Source organism: Stomoxys calcitrans, chromosome 2 (assembly GCF_963082655.1).
Source record: "Stomoxys calcitrans chromosome 2, idStoCalc2.1, whole genome shotgun sequence".
Lineage (NCBI taxonomy): Eukaryota > Metazoa > Arthropoda > Insecta > Diptera > Muscidae > Stomoxys > Stomoxys calcitrans.
This window is the reverse complement of record NC_081553.1, coordinates 187,152,201-187,171,721: the sequence shown is the minus strand read 5'-3', so window position 1 is coordinate 187,171,721 and position 19,521 is coordinate 187,152,201. Positions and strand designations below refer to the sequence as shown.

General features: G+C 38.9%; 1 protein-coding gene across 1 annotated transcript; it reads right to left on the bottom strand.

The window, feature by feature from the left end:
• Positions 1-5,732: 5,732 nt before the first annotated feature.
• On the bottom strand, positions 5,733-11,967 carry LOC106083988 (glycine receptor subunit alpha-4). Its single transcript, XM_059363510.1, has 4 exons — positions 11,887-11,967; positions 11,364-11,818; positions 10,687-11,291; positions 5,733-9,210 (listed from the first exon to the last, which is right to left on the bottom strand). Exons 1-4 carry the CDS (start codon positions 11,955-11,957, stop codon positions 8,932-8,934), a joined length of 1,410 nt encoding a protein of 469 aa, XP_059219493.1. The 5' UTR covers positions 11,958-11,967; the 3' UTR covers positions 5,733-8,931.
• Positions 11,968-19,521: the final 7,554 nt, after the last annotated feature.

The window sequence follows — 19,521 nt, the reverse complement described above, 5'->3', positions numbered from 1 at the left end:
ACAAAATATGTCGTGCAAAATTTCATTTCAATCGGATAAGAACTGCGCACTCTAGAGGCTCAAGAAGTCAAGACCCAACATCGGTTTATATGGCAGATATATCAAAACATGGACCGATATGGGCCATTTACAATACCAACCGACCTACACTAATAAAAAGTATATATGCAAAATTTCAAGCGGCTAGCTTTACTACTTCGGAAGTTAGCGTGCTTTCGACAGACAGACGGACGGACGGACGGACGGACAGACGGACGGACAGACGGGCGGACATGGCTAGATTGATATAAAACGTCACGACGATGAAGAATATACATACTTTATGGGGTCTCAGACGAATATTTCGAGTAGTTACAAACATAATGTCGAAATTAGTATACCCCCCATCCTATGGTGGAGGGTATACAAATCAATTTGTGTTTATTTGTGTGTTTCTTATAGACTCAAAATCGGCTGAACCAATTTCCATTAAATTTTCCTTGATGGTGCATAATGAACCCGTGGTGAAAATAGGGTACTACATTTTTTGATATCTGAAAGGGGGCGGACCCTTACCCTAATGGGTGGTGCGATTTAAGCTGAATTTTGTGTGCTCTCCATTAGTACCCTAAAAATAAAAATTTGGTTCCCAAATTTCGGATGCGGTATCTAGGGGGGCCGCCACACCCTAAAACCTACCAAATATATATTTAGACCAATTACGACAATGATGAAAGTTATTTAGGATAAGAAAACATATCTGATATCCAATTGTCAGACCAAGTGTTAAGAGGACCACCCCAACCCCCAAAACACCCCTACATCGGACATATTTACCGACCATGGCTATATGGGACTCAAATGTAAGGTATTTGCGAGTAGAATACGAATCTGATATCCAAATGTGGGACCAAGTTTCTGGGGGTCCATCCCTTCCCCAAAACACTCCCCATCCCACACACACACATGGCAATATGGGGCTTAAATAAAAGGTATTTGAGTGTTGAATACAAATCTGATATCCAAATGTGGGACCAAGTGTTTTGGGGGTCAACCCCTCCCAAAAACACCCCAAAAAAAGGACAAACTTACGGCCATAGCAATATGGGGCTCAAATGAAGGGTATTTGGGAGTTAAGCAGGAATCTGATACCAATATTCGGTAAAAAGTATCTAAGGGGCCACCCTACCCCATAACATCACCCATATAGGACGTATTTACTGACCATTTCAATATGGGGGCTGTAATAAGAGGTTTTTTTAGAGTAGAACTCGAATCTGATGTATATTTTCAGGGCCAAGTCACTGAACGGCCGCCCCTAAACACCCCCTTAACAGGCCATGTTTGCGACTATGAAAATATGGGGCTCAAACGAAAGGTATTTGGGAGTAAACTACGAATCTGATATCAAAATTCGGGACCAACGGCCTAGGGAACGTCCCACCCCTATAACAATCCCCAAATGGGACGTATTTGCTCACCATGACAGTTTGGGTATTAAAGGGGGTGGATCTCGATATTGATAGGTTTTAAGGCCCATACCCCAACCCGGACATATTTGCTGACTTTTACAATAAAGGGTTAAACGAAAAGTATTTGAGATTAGAAAACCAATTTGGTATCCAATTTTTAGGCCAATGCCAATATGGGGTTCAAATAAATGATATTTGAGAGTAGATAACGAAGCTGATATATTTTTAGGGCATAGTGTTTGGGGGACCACCCCACTCCCCAAAACACCCCTAAATCGAACATATTGTCGGGCTCAAATGAAATGTATTCGGGAGAGGAATACGAGATTGATACCCACTTTAAGGGCCAATTTTCTGAGTGTAACCCTTCCCCAAAACACCCCACAAACAGCAATTATTTACTGACCACCGCAATATGGGACTCAAATAAAGGTATTTGGGAGTAGAAAATGAATTTGATATTCAAATATGGGAACATGTATTTGGGGCACCGCCTCTTTTCCAAAACACCCCCCAAAGAGTGCAAATTTGAGGACGCCTCACCAAGTGTTTGAGGACGCCTCATTCCATAAACTCATAAATGGTATTTGAGCACGATGCTGATATTATTTTCAGGGCCAATTGTCTAGTGGACCACCCCACCCTCGAAAACACTCCCAAATCGGACATCATGACAATATCAGGCTGCAATAAAGACTTTTAAGAATAGAGTGTATCAAACCTTAATGACCCATAACCCTCCGAACGAATTCATAGACCAATAAAGATCATATAGGATTCAGATAAAGGCTTAAAGCTCTTTTGTTCCATACAAAGTAAAGAAGGCTCAGCGGAGAGGGCCCAACTTTCACTCTTTTACGTTATCTGAGCCCTATAGCGGCACGATTAAAAAATAAGTCCTATTTGGGGGTGATATGGCCTTTCTAATATTTCGCCCCCAATATGGATATCAAATTCGTGCTATACTTGAAATACCTTTCATTTGGGCCTTATTTTGCTATGATAGAGGTATCTTGGAGGTGAGGCGGACCCACAGATATAACATTCATGCTCTACTCTCAAATACCTTTAATTTGAGCCGCATATTGTTGGTCTATTTATCCATTTGGAGGGCTTTGAAGGTGGGGCGGCACCCTAGGTTTTTAGGGGGACACCCCAAATTAGGATACCAAATTTCTGTTTTTGAGTTACTATAAGAGTACAAACCAAGTTTCTCTTAAAACGCCAGACCCACACTGGCTACCCCAAAGACTACATGTCTAGATTCGGAAACTGCACCGCAGTTAGCCAAAAGGCTGCGGTCACCTGAAGGTCATCCCATGCCTTAAAGACCTAGGGCGAACAACAGTAAGATGGGTCCAGGAACCTTTGCTAATGTCGCCAGGGACCGTTGTCGACAAGCAGAAGAACGGAGCTGCATACCGAGGAATAACTGGAGTGGAATGGTCAATGGACTGTCATCAGTATACTCCGATGTCCTTGCAGAATTTCCTGGGTGTCCTCCAGTTTGTGACGATGCAGGCTGGTATCGAGGCCGATACAGGCTAATTGCCGTTGGCGATCAACGCTCAATGGGTGCTGCACTAGATTTAGTCAAGAAGGAAGATATTCCTTCTCGACCAATGGCGAATGCTTGGATACCAAGGATTCCCTCAGATCCTGAAGCGATACTTGGAAGACTAAGATAATGTAATCCCAATCTTTCAATCACCGACTGGAAGATTTGTAGATTGGATGAGGCTGATGGTGACCGGAGACATGCAGTATTCGTACCTCCGGCAGACCTCAACAAATCTGAAGGAGTTATATCCTTCGGATTCAACAAGTTGAAACTGAAGGTCTATAAAAGCGGTGGGGTTTGGCAATCAGCGACTCAGCAGTTGTTGCTGAACACTTACCTCAGGAACTATCGACCACATCGCTAAGGTCTGACGGATTGCAGGAGACTGAAAATCCCCCTGCCACGATTGATATCGGAGGGGATGGCATCGAAACGGGACCCGACAAGCCCTGTGCGGGTGGGTCATAAAGTTGGACTGGGCTCAAAGTGTGCGGGGAAGCACGGAACTCAGAAAGTACTTCGACAGCAGCAGTTAGTGAAGCATCTAAGGAGAAATCGTCCACACCGCAAGTGTCCAGTGTCCTGAGGAAGAGTGGTTCCACAGCTTTCTCACCTTTCCCTGGATGCGTACGGAAGCTCATCATGACAAGTTCTAACGAATCTTGTGAGGATGAACTCCTGGTGGAATCAGAAGACGAGGCTAACACAACAGTGGTTAAAGTTCTGAATCCTGACTATGGTCCAGTTTCTACAGATAATCTCAGTCATTGTGTCCATCGTGACAGATCACAGTCTAATCGGAAAACATGCTGACAGACTGAAGCTTGCCAGCAACAACTTTTGCAGAAGCTGTGAGGACATCGAAGAAGAAGAGACTATAGAACATCTTCTGTGTGTGTGTCCCGCACTAGCAGTCGGAAGGAGTTCCACTCCCAATGTTCTCATTTCCTTGAGAACCTGATTTAGCGGATGTGAACATTCGCAAGTTATTAGGCTTTTTAAAGCGATCTGGATGGTTCAACGTTAGGAACTAGAAGGCATCTTTCTTCTTCTGTTCCTGTGATATCACAATGGACGAAAACTTCTAAGTGTGTCTGATGGCAGACTGCCACTTAAAACTAACCTAACCCAACCTACTCAAATGAACTTAGTTGAAGTGCATACGTGTAGCTTATATACTAAAATTCAGCCTAATCAGGCAAATACTTAAACTTCTGGGGGTCGTGGAAGACTAATTGGGAGTTCCTTTTATAGAGGAGCTTCATCAGGTTATACACCGATCTAGACCATACGACAACAATTGCGGCTTCCAGGGTTTCAAGACGTTTTACTTACAGGGTTTCAAGCTATATCAGTGTTTAGACCGATTTGGACCGCTCTTAGCATGGTTATTCGAAATCATAACCAAACATACCGTGCAAAGTTTCAGCCTAAGCAGACAACAACTGCGGCTTCCGGGGGCTTCATTCTTTCGAACGGACGGGCATGGCTAGGTCGACTCAGAATTTCAAGACGATGAAGAATATGTATACTTTATAGCTTAGATGTAGCCAGGCGAGGGCCCCCTTTGGCTACGTCCCTACCTAGCTCCCAGCTAAGCTTATCGTAATGACGATGAACACCACACAAATCATTCTCATGTCGGGATGTATTCGGGCACACTGTGATTTGTCTGGTGATTTCCCTTCTCAGTTGCCAAAAATGTATAGAACTCATGACAATTCAAAGATCAAAGCGTGATCTGCACCGTTCTCAATAGTTGTTGGGTATGTAAATCACCTTCATCAATTTGACAAAGTTATTGATGGAGATACATGGCGTATTAGAAATCGCGATCCGATATGCAAGTCAAAGTGTTTCAACAAAACACTTTGCAGATCTTTGGGATCTTTGTTTCATAATCAGCTCGAAGATTCCAGTAGAGTGAAATGTTTTATGGCGAGGTTCGTACGATTCTTGGAAGCACTCATGGAAACGAGTACACTTGGGCAGACGAATCTGAACGACTTAATTTTTCCAAGGAAAATGTGCGGCATTGTCTGTATTTCATATGAGAGTTAAAAGATATGCAATCTCGTTAATACTGAAATTTCATTCGATTACTGAGTACGATCAAAAGTCGGGTTTTTGGGATATTTTTTCCGAATACTTAGGAATCGGGATTGGCACAGAAAGTCGGGATAACCTCGACCATTTGGCAAGCCTAGGGGAAAGTCAGGTAGCCTTAATCCATTATCGGTCTTACGATCAAAAGTCGGGTTTTTGGGATATTTTTTCCGAATACTTAGGAATCGGGATTGGCACAGAAAGTCGGGATAATCCCGACCATCTGGCAAGCCTAGGGGAAAGTCAGGTAGCCTTTATCCATTATCGATCTATCCCTTGTGGAAGCTGAATTTTCCAATCGTTGAACCAAAGGCTTTCTTTCCTTCTAAACAAAACAAACCAACAAAATCTGTTATGATTTTAACGTGCGATGCAGCTTTTATCGATCATAGAATGTATCGAATTCTGGGTATGTTCGTCATTGGCACTGGAAAGTCAAATGTAAAAAAATTGAGTTTTTATGAGAAGTGTGACCAGTCTCTCATCAACCGGTGTAAATCCAGAGGTGAAATATATCGGATATATTGGTCATTGCCGCTGGAGTCATATATATCGGGTATGTTGGTCATTGGCACTGATGTATGATAATGTCTAAGTAAAACAAACATTTTCTATTCGGTCGTTGTTTGATTTATTCTCTACTATATACATTTCTAGAACATTGAATTACATTAGAATTATTTCTTTTAAACAAATAATATTATCACTTAATTTGACTACTTAAATCTTAAAATGAGCATTTGTTGGTTGAGCCAAACAACATTTCAACGGTCGATTCTAAGCATTTTCTTCAATAATTTTTGATTTTTTTTTTTGAATTGCAATTCAACAGCCAAAAATAGTTTCTAATTATTTGTGGTTACTCTTATATTTACAGCAATATTTTTTTCGTAACTAACAATATACGTATTTGAGCGCAATAGTAATTTTGTTATTATTAAATATTTATTTCAGATTTCTTTATCAATTCGAAAATAATTTCTAATTAAAATTACTTATATACGAACATGAATATGTAGGTTAACTTGGCATGATTTTTGATAAAAATGTTGATGTTATGACTTCCTTTGAGAGACAAAAATTGTTTTGTAACATTAGAAAATAGTTAGGAAATTAATTTAGGCTTTAAAGCTTACATAGTCAAATATTGATATGAAACCATGATGAAAAAACTCCTAAATTGTCTAACTTAAACTCTGAGAGAGTTATTACAACAAGTCGACAATAGTATAAACAAATAGCAAATGCTGTATGATTTGAATAATCGAGTCGTTTTAATTTTAGTTATATTGATGAAATGAAACATGTTTTTTTTAATTTTGAACAAACTTTACTTTCCGGATAAAGTAAGTTTCAGGTAAGTTTCAGCAGTCCAAGAACTTTTTCGTACATCACTCATTAGACGCCACATATACACATAGCCCATAAAGTCTGCGTTAACCTGACAAACTTTTATGATTGGTTAAAGAACACAAAATTAAATTATAAATCAAATCAACTCTTTTACATATATTTTTTCTTCATATTCCTAACATTAAAAAACAAAATTCTAATTTTGGTTAAGCACTTTCATCTAGAGCGATTTAAATATGATAACAATTAAATATAAGCACCACAAAGTCTGCGTTCACTAATTAAGAATAAACAAAAGAGTAATAAAAACATATTAACATATTCCTAATATTTTAATAAGATAGCCACGTTGTTTTAAGACTGCACTTAGTCTATTCGGCATGGAGTTTACCAACTTCTCTGTTTCCTCAGATGTTTTTTTCGCCCATATTGCCTGTATAACACTTCGTAACATCTCCTTGCTGATTATAACGTGCTGACAAAATTTTTTTTCTAAAATATCCCAAAGATGCTCAATGGGGTTGAGATCTGGTGATTGGGGTGGTGTTTTAAGCTGCTTTGGAGTGTTATATAGAAGCCAAAGCCTAACAACCTCCGATGTATGCTTTGGATCGTAATCTTGTTGGAACCAAAATCTCGTTGCTAACCCTAGTTTAGCAGCACTTGGTTTCACATTTTTTTTCAAAATATTGAGATAGCCCCATTTATCCATTTTGGACTCAATAAATTCTAATTGACCCACTCCACTAGCAGCCATACACCCCCACACCATAACTCCACCACCACCGTGCTTCACCGTTCCAACTAAATTATGTTTTTCCAACTCAGTCCCGGACTTGCGCCACACTATTTGCCGACCTTTAATGCCAAAAATACAGAATTTGCTCTCGTCGGAGAAATTAATTTGTTTCCAGAATTCAGGAGGCTTATTGATGAAAGTATTAGCGAATGCAATCCGCTTTTGTTTGTTTATGACTGAAATATACGGCTTTCTTCGAGCAACTCTTCCATGAAATCCAACTCTATGTAATATTTTTCTGGCAGTTTCGGCACAGATGCTTTTTTTAAACATTGTTTTAATATATTCAACAATTTTGGTTGGTCCGATTCGGACCAAAATACCACATTTCACTCCATTCGGATAAGAATTGCGCCTTGTAGGATTCCAAAAAGCAAAATCGGGAGGTCGGTTTATATGGGAGCTATATCAAGCTATAGATCGATTCAGACCATATTGGCCACATATGTTTAAGGTCATGGGAGAAGCCGTTGTACAAAATTTCTGCCAAAGCGAATGAGAATTGCGCCCTCTAGCAGCTCAAGAAGTCAAGATCCAAGATCGGCTTATGTGGCATCTAAACCAGGTTATGTACCGATTTGAACCATAAATGGCACAGTTATTGGAAATGATACCAAAACACCACGTGCAAAATTTCAGTCAAATCGCAGGAGGCTCAAGAAGTCAAGAGGCTCAAGAAGTCAAGACACAAGATCGGTTCATATGGAAGCTATATCAAAACAAATTTGGCCCATTTACAATACCAACCAACCTACTCTACAAAAAAAAGTATTTATGCAAAATTTCAAGTGCCTAGCTTTACTCCTTCGAAAGTAAGCGTGCTTTAAACAGATGGACGGTCAGAGGGACATGCCTAGATCGACTTGAAATATCATGACGATCCAGAATATATATGCTTTATGGGGTCTCAGACACATATTTCGAGGTGTTGCAAACAGAATGACGAAATAAGTGCACCCCCATCCTATGGTGGAGGGTATAAAAAAGTGTTAGTGAATATAAGAGGAGTGGTGTACACGTAGACCGAAGATCGAAGCTGTTCTTATTTCTTGTCTACTTATCTGAATTAGCGGATGTAAACATTTGCAAGGTATTATGCTCTTTAAAGCGGTATAACTGGTTGAACTAAAAGGTATCATCCTCCTTCTGTTCCTGTGGTATTACAATAAACCAAAATGCTTCGTAAATCTGATTTCAGAATCCAACTAAAACCTTACCTGAGCTAACTAATGGTTAATGTTTACTTCAATGTTGCTTTTGTTGTTATCACCAAATTGGGATATACAAGCATTTTAAGTTTTCATAGCAAAGGTTTCCAAAATTTTTGACATAATATATTTTCTTATTTAGTTTTATTAAAAATAATTGATACTTGAGGAAGATTTCACATATTTGAATGGAGTCGTATTTGAATTATCGAAGACCGTTTTGGATTTACTGCGTTGCCTCAATGCTAATGGTTGATAATAAAAAAAATCTTATAATGATACAAATTATGATTTTGACTTATTTAAAAGTGTTCATCAAATTACTCCAACAACCATGATTTTTAAATCTATCTCACTAATATTGCTTGAATAGTTATCGAAAATGAAATGTGAACTTAGTTTCACCTTATAATGATTCCACTTATGGCAACTTTTGTATTGCACATTACCTTCTTAAAGATATTCATAAAACACTATCCAATAGATACCATTTAGACTGGCAAATAGAGCAGGAAAGAGTACACGTGAAGTACGATCAATGTATATAGCTCTTTTGAGACGTTCTTGTTGCGGGGTCAGCTTAGGCTTTGGAGGCTCTGGTGATGGCGGCTTCGGCGGTGGTGGTGGTGCTATGGTTGGTGTCAATATTATGCGTGATTCCTGACGTGGAATCCAAGGACCATCGGCATCAAGTGGTGGTCTCATCACACGACGTGTATGTGTATGGGGAACCTGAAAAGGATACAAAATTATAAGGCGATTTATTAAAAACATGTTAAAGAAATTTTTATTGACGACAAGTTTAAATTAACGAAAAGATGTTAGAAAAGGAGAAGATTGTGAGAAGACCGTGGACAAAAAAAAACCCTTTCACGATAGAGGGCTGAGGAATGCGTCCCGAACCTTCAAAACTCCCAGATTTCGATTAAATACAGGCCAAGATTTCAAGATTTCTTCTGAGAATGTTCAAAAGTTGCCTACTATAACGCATTTTTCCGGATGACTCCTAACGCGACTAGGTACCTAGTTCTAATCCTAACGCGTATAGGAAACTAGTTCGCATCCTAACGCGACTAGGAAACCAGTTCGCATTCTAACGCTGATTCGTTCGCATCCTAACTCGACTAGGAAACTAGTTCGACTATTCAACTAGTTCGCATCCTAACGCGACTAGGAATCTAGTTTGCATCCGTAGTGTATTCCACACCCCTTTTCTCTTAACTCTGCTCTATTCTTTCCAGACTCTAACCAAAATAGCGGTGATACCCACGATGCGCCAACTCTAAGCACTCGTGTAACCCCACCGCCTGGCGACAATCGAATACCGAACAATCTGAATACTAGCCAAATCCATAACCGCCGGATAACACAACCCGTTCAAACTGTCCGAATACCGAATGAACCGACAGAATACCGAAATAAAAACTATCCTCCAGAATGTCAGTGCTATGACGACATCAAGAATATCAACATAGCTGATGCTTATGCGTCCTGTTGTGTTCTTAATAATTTCTATTATGCCACTCAGTGGGTAATTAGACGATAAAATTTATACCAGTGGAGTTACAACCGAGTCCGCGTCCGATTGAAGTCCAATGAGGGCAGTCCGATTAAAGTTTAAGCTCAATGATAAGGGCCTCCTTTTTTATGCCGAGTCTGAACGGCGTGCCGCATATCGACACCACTTGGTAGAAAAGATTTAACATAACATGATACCTCACAAATGTAGCCAGCATTAGGGAACAACCACCACTGACATTTTTTCTGAAGTTCACGTCGGGATTTGAACCCAGGCGTTCCGCGTCATAGACGGACAAGCTTTTCTCTGCGCCACGGTGGCCTTGATCTGATATCGCTCCCTTGCAAGCCGATCTCTCGATTTTACTTCTTGGACCCCTGGAAGCCGCAACTGTTAATTTTGCACATAGTGTTTAGTTACGACTTTCAATATCATTGGTAAGTATGGTCTAAATCGGTCTATAAGCTGATATAGCTCCCATATAAACCAAACTCCCGATTCGTTTTCTACGGGCCCCAAGAAGCTTCAACTTATGGCTGAATTGGCCAAGTTTTGTACGAGAGCTACACATGTGCCCTTCAACTAACATCATTTGTTTTAATTTTTTGCAGTGGGGGGTTCCCAAGATACTGCTTGGCCGAACTTAACATTTTTTTCCCTATTCTCTACTAATGACAATATTTACTCACCCTCTTATTTCTAGTCATCTCATCGAAGATTTTCTCTATCTTTTCATCCGTCAGCGGCGGTTTTGGGGCCGGTTCGGGTTTCTTTTCCGGCTCCTTTTTCTCCTCTTCCGGCTTGGGCTTAGGCGGATATGCTATAGGCTTCGGTATGGGTGTATCGCTAAGCACTATGTTGATAAGACAATACTCCATTAGGGCCATAAACACGAAAACCGTGCATACTGACATAAAAGCATCCACCGCCTTCAAATAGGAAACGGGCGGCAGAGACGATTGTGACTTTGCATGTTGCGTAGATAAAGTAAGTAAGGAGGTGACACCCAAGGTGACACGAGCCGGAGCTGCCTCGGGCTTAATCCAAAACGAGACCCAAGACATAATGACAATCATACAGGTCGGTATATAGGTATTGAAGACATAGTAGACCAGACGTCTTTTCAGGGTGAACACCACTTCCAAGCAGGTGAAATTGCCCGTGGAATAGACTTGGGTACAGTCGGCCGTTTCATTGCGTATCAAGGCCACCTGAGGCAATTCAATATTCTCATCCACCACCAGAGGTGTGGTGGGATCCCATTGGAATATCATATCATCTGTTGTATGGGATACTGTAAAACAACAACAAAATAAAATTTTTAAATTGAGTCTCCCATTTCCCCCCTCAAAGAAAAAATACTTACAACTCTCCATTTGTAGTTTACACTCTTGTGTGTCATGTGGGTATATGGCAAAGTTCATAATACACGACAGCTTCAGCGTCAATTTCACCATATACAATATCGTCTTGTCCTTATACAGCCACATGTAGTGATTGGGTATCGTCATTGTCTGAAATGTTACCGATTTGGCATTTTTGAAAAAAGAATCCGGACGCCAAACATTTTTCAGCCACTCCACTTCGAGCAGGCGATATTCTGTGGTCATATTTTCTGGCAGACGCAGACGATGATCTTTCCACGTCTGTGCAAAGAATATGTCCGCCACATAGGTCATGGAGTTCTCATCGATGGAATCTAAACCCATAACGGTGACATGGAAATACACTATGCATGGTTGGCCCTCCTTTTTGGGCGGACGCATTTTATCGTAACGTTTTATGTCTTCGGGTAAAATATCTGTGATAGCTAAACTATGTCTAAAATTTTAAGAATAACGATTGTATTGAGTATAAAATTTGTAGATTTAGTGCGAGTATAGACTTACTGAAATTCACCTTTAGCAAAATGTTCCAGACTTATTGAAAGTAATACAAAAAGGACAATTTGGGCACCCATTGCTAAAATTTTAGAAAAAAATATTGTTAAACTATACAAGTGTTAGAAGTTATAGCATTAAAAATGAAATTATTCTTAATAAATTGCATTGCGTGAGAAAGTCATTCTGGTTACAATGTGTCAATTGTCACAAATGCCTTCGAATATCACCCAGAAGATACCGTATATCTCCGAAACTGTAAAGGAAATTAAGCACGCAAAAACATGTTTTTTGCAGAGCATGATCTATCCAATGCTGACAGCTTAGAAATCGGACCACAAATGAGTTAAAACAAATAAAAGCGTTCTAAGTTCGGCCGGGTCGAATCTTGGCTACCCACCACCCTAGATTCCGCTATGGTGGATTCCCTTATTAACTGAGTTTATATTTGAATTATTTTGTACTCAAGAAGTCTTATCGGGATATCGGTATTTAGGAGGGCCTATATCACCATATTGACCAATTCGGAAAAACTTAATCCTGATGTTATAAGTCATAACATAGGGTTTTGGGCCAAATTTCATTCAAATCAGGTGAAAAGGCTACCGATTTATAAGGGGGCTATGCCTGTTTATAGACCGATTCAGATCATACTTGACATAGAGGTAAGAAGTCATGTTTCAAATTTCAGCCAAATCGAATGAAAATTTAAGCTTCTAAGGGCTTAAGAAGTCAAATCCGGTGATCGGTTTATAAGGGGGCTATATCTGTTTATAGACCGATTCGCATCATACTAGGTATGGATGTTAAAAGTCATAACGCAACTCTTTGTTCCAAATTTTAGTCAAATCAGACTAAAACTGAGGCTTTTAAGGGTTCAAGATGTCAAATCAGGGGATCGGTTTATATGGGGGCTATATCTGTTTATAGACCGATTTAGATCGTACTTGACATGGATGTTAAAAGTCATGACACGAGTTTTTGTTCCAAATTTAAGCCAAATCGGATGAAAATTGAGGCTTCTAAGGGCTCAAGTAGTCAAATCCAGGGATCGGTTTATAAGGGGCTATATCTGTTTATAGACCGATTCGGATCATACTAGGTATGGATGTTAAAAGACATAACACAAGTCTTTGTTTCAAATTTCAGCCAAATCAGACTAAAACTGAGGCTTTTAAGGGTTCAAGATGTCAAATCAGGGGATCGGTTTATATGGGGGCTATATCTGTTTATAGACCGATTCAGATCGTACTTGACATGGATGTTGAAAGTCATGACACGAGTTTTTGTTTCAAAGCCAAATCGGATGAAAATTGAGGCTTCTAAGGGCTCAAGATGTCAAATCAGGGGATCGGTTTATATGGAGGCTATACCTGTTTATAGACCGATTCGAATAATACTTAGTAGGGATGTTGAAAGTCATAACGCAACTCTTTGTTCCAAATTTTAGCCAAATCTGATGAAAATTAAGGCTTCTAGAGGCTCAATAAGTTAAATCCGGGGATCGGTTTATATGGTGGCTATATCCAAATCTGCACCGATATGACCAATTTGCAATCCCCAACGACCTACATCAATAAAAAGTATTTGTGCAAAATTACAAGCGGCAAAATTACAAGTCGGAAATCGGGAATATCATCTAATATACGATTTAAATTATTGCAATGTCAGTTTGCCACTTTTGAACAGATTATGAAGTTCGGAAGTGGTAAGCTGACTTTAACTTGTTTATCTCACCACAGTGTGTTTTCCAACTGTGTTCTCTTTAGAATCCATGGGAAATTACCACGGTATGTAGATTGGGTATCAATTTTGGCATATAGAATAACATCTATTACATAAAATAAAATTCTTGCGCTTTGTTTGTTTGTGTGTAAGGCTGAACCGATTTTCATGAAATGTTCATAGATGGTAGAGTTTGAGCACCCGGTGAAAATAGGATACAACATTTTTTGATATCTGAAGGGGGAGGCAGACCTCCCCCTTGCCCCAATTTTCAAAAACACCAGATCTCCGAGATTGGTGCACCGATGTAGGCAAATTTATGTATGCCACCTTATGGTACCCCAAAAAAACGAAATTGATATAAAATTCGGGGTCAAATAGCCAGGGGGACGCCCCATCCTTAAACCCACCCGAACAGACATGTGTACCGATTGGGATAATATGGGTATCAAATGAAAAGTATTTAAGAGTAGAGTACGAATTTGGTATATAAATTTCAGACTTAACTTGCGGGGGGTCCCCCACCCCCCAAAAAATCCCAAAAGGATACTTTCACCGCTTTAGGCAATATGGGTATCTAATGAAATGTATTTAAAAGTAAAATACAAATCTGACACAAAAATTTATTTGTTGGTGTCGGAGGGCCCTCCCCAACCCCACCAGCAGGACAAATTTACCGATCGGGACATTATGGATATCAAATGAAAGCTATTTAAAAGTATCGTCCAATGATGATTTAAAAATGTATTCTTTGGTGTCTGAGGCGCCTCCCCACTCCCAAAAACCCCTTAACAGGACTTATTTACCGATTGGGACAATATGGGTATCAAACGAAAGATATTTGGAAGCTGAGTCCACATCTGTTATTAGAATTTGGTCCAAGATGTCTACGGGACCTCCCCAACCCAAAAAAACCCCAAAACGGGCATAAATGTCCAACGTAACAAAATGGGTATCGAATGAATGGTCTTTGGGAGTGGACTACAAATCTGGTACATAAATTTAGGACAGAGACTGGGACCGGCCCACCCACTAAATACCCTTCAATAGGTCGTATATTTCGATCGGGATTAAAAGAAAGGTCTATGACAGTATATTTCGAATCTGATATTGGTATAAGGATTTAAGTATATGGGTCACGTCCTACCGTTCCGCATGATAAGTTGATCGCGACAATAAAAGACTCAAATAAATTGTCGTTCGGTTCTTAGCGTCGGCGTCCCAATAAATACAACGCCAAACTATCATATAGGATGACCGAGAATATATTGTACTCAAATGAAAGAAGGAAAACAAAAAGGATTTAAAAATAATATTTGAAGGCCGATCACGATAGATTGGGACTGAAATTAAAGGTCTTTGGTTGTAGAGTTCAATAATTACCCTCACATTGGGATGGACACGGGAGGACCTGCGGATCTTTAAGAATGTGGTATCCCAAGTGGTCGCTTTGAAATATGATTTTGAATGTAGATAACCAATACAAGAAAATTAATCAGTATGAATCTGAACAAGACCCGTAGACCTGAATATCTTGATAGCCACCTTCAAAATGCTTGACATTGTGGGGCTCAAACAAAATCGTGCCCTAGCACGATGCTGATATTACTTCCGCCTCTAAACTCCCTTCAAACCGGTCATGATTGCCTACTATGGCGATAAAAAATAGGTATTTGATAGTAGAAAACGAACTTGATATCCAATTTGGAGGCCAAATGTTTGGGGTCATGTCGCCGCATAAACTCCCCCGAAACCAATGGGATTTGGGGCTCAAATAAAAGAAATTTGAGAACAGAGTACGCTGCTGATATTTTTCAGGGCAAAGCGTGTGGGTGACCGCTCCACCCTACATACCCCTCAAACTTGACATATTTGTGGATTATGGCAAAAAGGGGCTCAAATTTGGTATCTGTTTTATGGCCAATATATATACACACTAAAATATATATATATATATATATATATATATATATATATATATATATATATATATATATATATATATATATATATATATATATATATATATATATATATATATATATATATATATATATATATATATATATATATATATATATATATATATATATATATATATATATATATATATATATATATATATACCGACTGTAGCAATATGTAGCCCGAATATGATTTTTGGGAGTGGAGTATGAATCTGATAGCCACTTTCGGGGCAAAGAGTTTGGCTAACACCCAAACTTTAATGTGCGGGCCCATGCGTTCAGCATGATAGGCGGATATTCGCTGAAAATAGATTGTTCTTTAAATATTCTTTAAATATTTGGTGTCCAGATGACCAAGACATTTGGGCTATTGGTCCTTCTCAGATCCACATAAATTGATTTGTTTGGTGTTGTTGTTATCTAACATATTTCATGATGTCAACTTCACCCTAAAAAATCACAAATTGTACTTCAATATCAAAGATCTTTATCTGAGTTCTCCAACGGCCCACATATTTTTTGAGGTTGGCGACCACAGGCACTTTCCCTAGTTTAGGATATTAAATTCGTACTCTACTCCCGCTGATCCTTCATTTGAGTACATCATAATTCCGGCAAACCCACATGTCCATTTGGGGGATATTTGTTATACCTTCCACCATAGGATGGGGGTATACTAATTTCGTCATTCCATTTGTAACACCTCGAAATATGAGTCCAAGACCCGGCCGTCCGTCTATCGAAAGTACACAAACTTTCGAAGGAGTAAAGCTAGGCGCTTAAAGTTTTGCCCAAATAACTTCTTATTTGTGTAGGTCGGTTGGGATTGTAAAAATCGGTCCATGTTTTGATATATCTGCCATATAAACCGATCTTGAGACTTGACTTCTTGAGCCTCTCGAGGGCGAAATTCTTATTCGCTTTGGCTGAAATATTGCACGTGATGTTTTGGTATCACTTCCAACAACTATGCTAAGTATGGTTCAAATCGATTCATAACCTGATATAGCTACCATATAAACCGATCTCCCGATTAGACCTCTTGAGCCGCTAGAGGGCGCAATTCTTACCCGATTTAGGTGGGCCCCCGATACTTGGTTTCAAATATTTATACCGGATTCGTAGATTATTAGCAAAGACAATTCAGTTGAGACCCAATTAGTATCGTTGTGGGCGGAATGGGACAAAATTTGTATTTCAGATTCGTATCCAACTCTTGAATACTTTTTATTATTATTTGTCCCAAACAGTATACATGTTCAGAATGGGTTTTTTGAGGTGAGGTGTTCTTGCAGGTTATTTGACTCCAAGCACTTGGGTTCAAATTTTTATGTCAAATTGGTATTTTTCTCTTAACTACCATTAATTTGACGCTCATATTGCCGTGATGGAGTTATATTGGGTTGCCCAAAAAGTAATTGCGGATTTTTTAAAAGAAAGTAAATGCATGTTTAATAAAACTTAGAAAGAACTTTAATCAAATATACTTTTTGACACTTTTTTTCTAAAGTAAGCTAAAAGTAACAGCTGATAACTGACAGAAGAAAGAATGCAATTACAGAGCCACAAGCTGTGAAAAAATTTGTCAACGCCGACTATATGAAAAATCCGCAATTACTTTTTGGGCAACCCAATACATGATTTTAAGGGGTTTTGTGGGTGAATCGTTCCCCAAGTTGTTTGACCACGAAGTTTTATACCAATTTTGTGTTTTTGGGTTTCCATAAGCGTGATTTGCTTAAATCATTACCGAAAAAAATTTCTGAGGTAAAGAATTTTTGAAAATTGAGGTAAGGGGGATCTGAAAACTTTTCGCTTTAACTTTTGCTCTGAGTCGCTTATAAATCGTGTTCCAAGCTGTCAAAATTCAAATTTTAGGATTATTTCAGTAAATTAACTATAAAAAAAAACCTCTTCAAATATCATAAAGAATCCTTTGTGACGTCACCTTAAATAAACAACCCTCTGCAAAAATATTTCCTACATTTATTCTATTCAAATTATTTACATAGCGCTTGTTGCCCATTTCATTCAAAATAAAGACACGAGACATCAGATGTTAGTGCATTCGCCTCTTACCTTGCATTTTCATTTCACTTTGTTGTTGTCGCGGTCGACTATCATATCTGCCGCCACTCAAATCGCTATGATGTGAACAAAAGAACATTCCCAACCACCGGCAACAATAACAACAACAACAGCACACAGGACATTTAAGGGGACTTTTTTTCCACTAAAGAGGTTTTAATTGTAAATTAAGTCGCTATTGTGTGGTAAAAAGAAGGCAACCAAGAAAACAAAGGCGAAAACTGTAAAACACATCGTCGTACATACAGCAGGCAGGGGTGGGGACAAAAATCCTACACTGCCAGAGGCCTAAGTTTGTATAGCAAGTAGGCAAAAAAATTCCAACCAGCTTATTAGGGTTCATACGAACGAATAGTTTGTGTGTGTGTGTGTCTTATTTTTCTGGGTTACTATGTTGGTTGATGATGTCGTTGTTGTTGTTGTTGTTGTTGGATTGGTTAAGACTCATTTTTATACACATTTTGTGAAATTTAAGATTTCCAAAGAGAATACTAGGAACCTAGTCATGAATTGAGTATTGAAGGTGATTACAACTGACAATGAAAATTCCCCGCTGTCTGCAGCGCGTATTATTGCTCAGTGGCCCACATAAGTGCTTTCCTGTTTCATGTTCCTTATTTTTCTATTTATTTTTATCATATGCATATTTGTAAATAAAATAGCATTGAAATTGTGCTACGAGTATTTCAATGTTAAAGGCAAGGTGACAAAAGGATTGTTTACTACCATTACCTTCAAAGGACCAAAGTCTGGAAAGATGTAAATATGCAAGCGAATATCAAAGCATTAAGGACTTGATGCGCATTAAGAGTGATATTGAATTTTGCGATAAGGTCGCCATCCTTGCGTATGAGTTATGCTATTTAATGCTTAACCTTCCAATATGGAACTATCATACGCCACAATGGCCTACAACTGAGGTCGCAATTGTTATCAAAAAAATGGTGAGATTTGTTATAATGACAACAATTGATCCAACTAAACTGTGGAATAAAATTAAATTTTTATTTTCAATAAAAACTTAGTAGACAAGGCAAAACAAGTAAAAGCGTGCTAAGTTCGGCCGGGCCGAATCTTATATACCCTCCACCATGGATCGCATTTGTCGAGCTCTTGCCACTGTATCTCTTTTTAGGCAAACAAAGGATAAAAGAAAATAATTGCTATGTTTTTGGAACATTAACAAGTTATGGTTCATTTCGGACCATAATTGAACTGAATATTGGAGACCATAGTAGAAGTCATTGTGTAAAATTTCGACCAAATCTAGTAAGAATTACGCACTTTAGGGGCTGAAGCAGTGAAATAGGGAAATCGGTTTATGGGGGGGGATCTGCATTAGGCTATAAACCGATGCATGCCATTTTCGAGAGAGAAGCCGTTGTACAAAATTTCAGCTAAATCGGATAATAATTGTGCCCTCGAGTGGCTCAAGAAGTCAAGACCCCAGATCGGTTTATTTGGCAGCTATATCAGGTTATGGACCGAGTTAATCCTTTCTTAAAACAGTTGTTGAAAGTCATAACAAAACACGTCTTGCAATATTTCAGCCAAATCGGATAGGAATTGCTCCCTGTAGAGGTTCAAGAAGTCAAGACCCCAGATCGGTTTACATGGCAGCTATATCAAAACATGGACCGATTTGATCTATTCTTTGCACAGTTGTTGAAAGTCATAACAATACACCTCATGCAAAATTTCAGCCAAATCGGATAATAACTGCATCCTCTAGTGGCTCAAGAAGTCAAGACCCAAGATCGGTTTATATAGCAGCTATATCAGGTTATGAACCGATTTGAACCATACTCAGCACAGTTGTTGGAAGTTATAACAAAATGCCTCATTCAAAATTTCAGCCAAATCG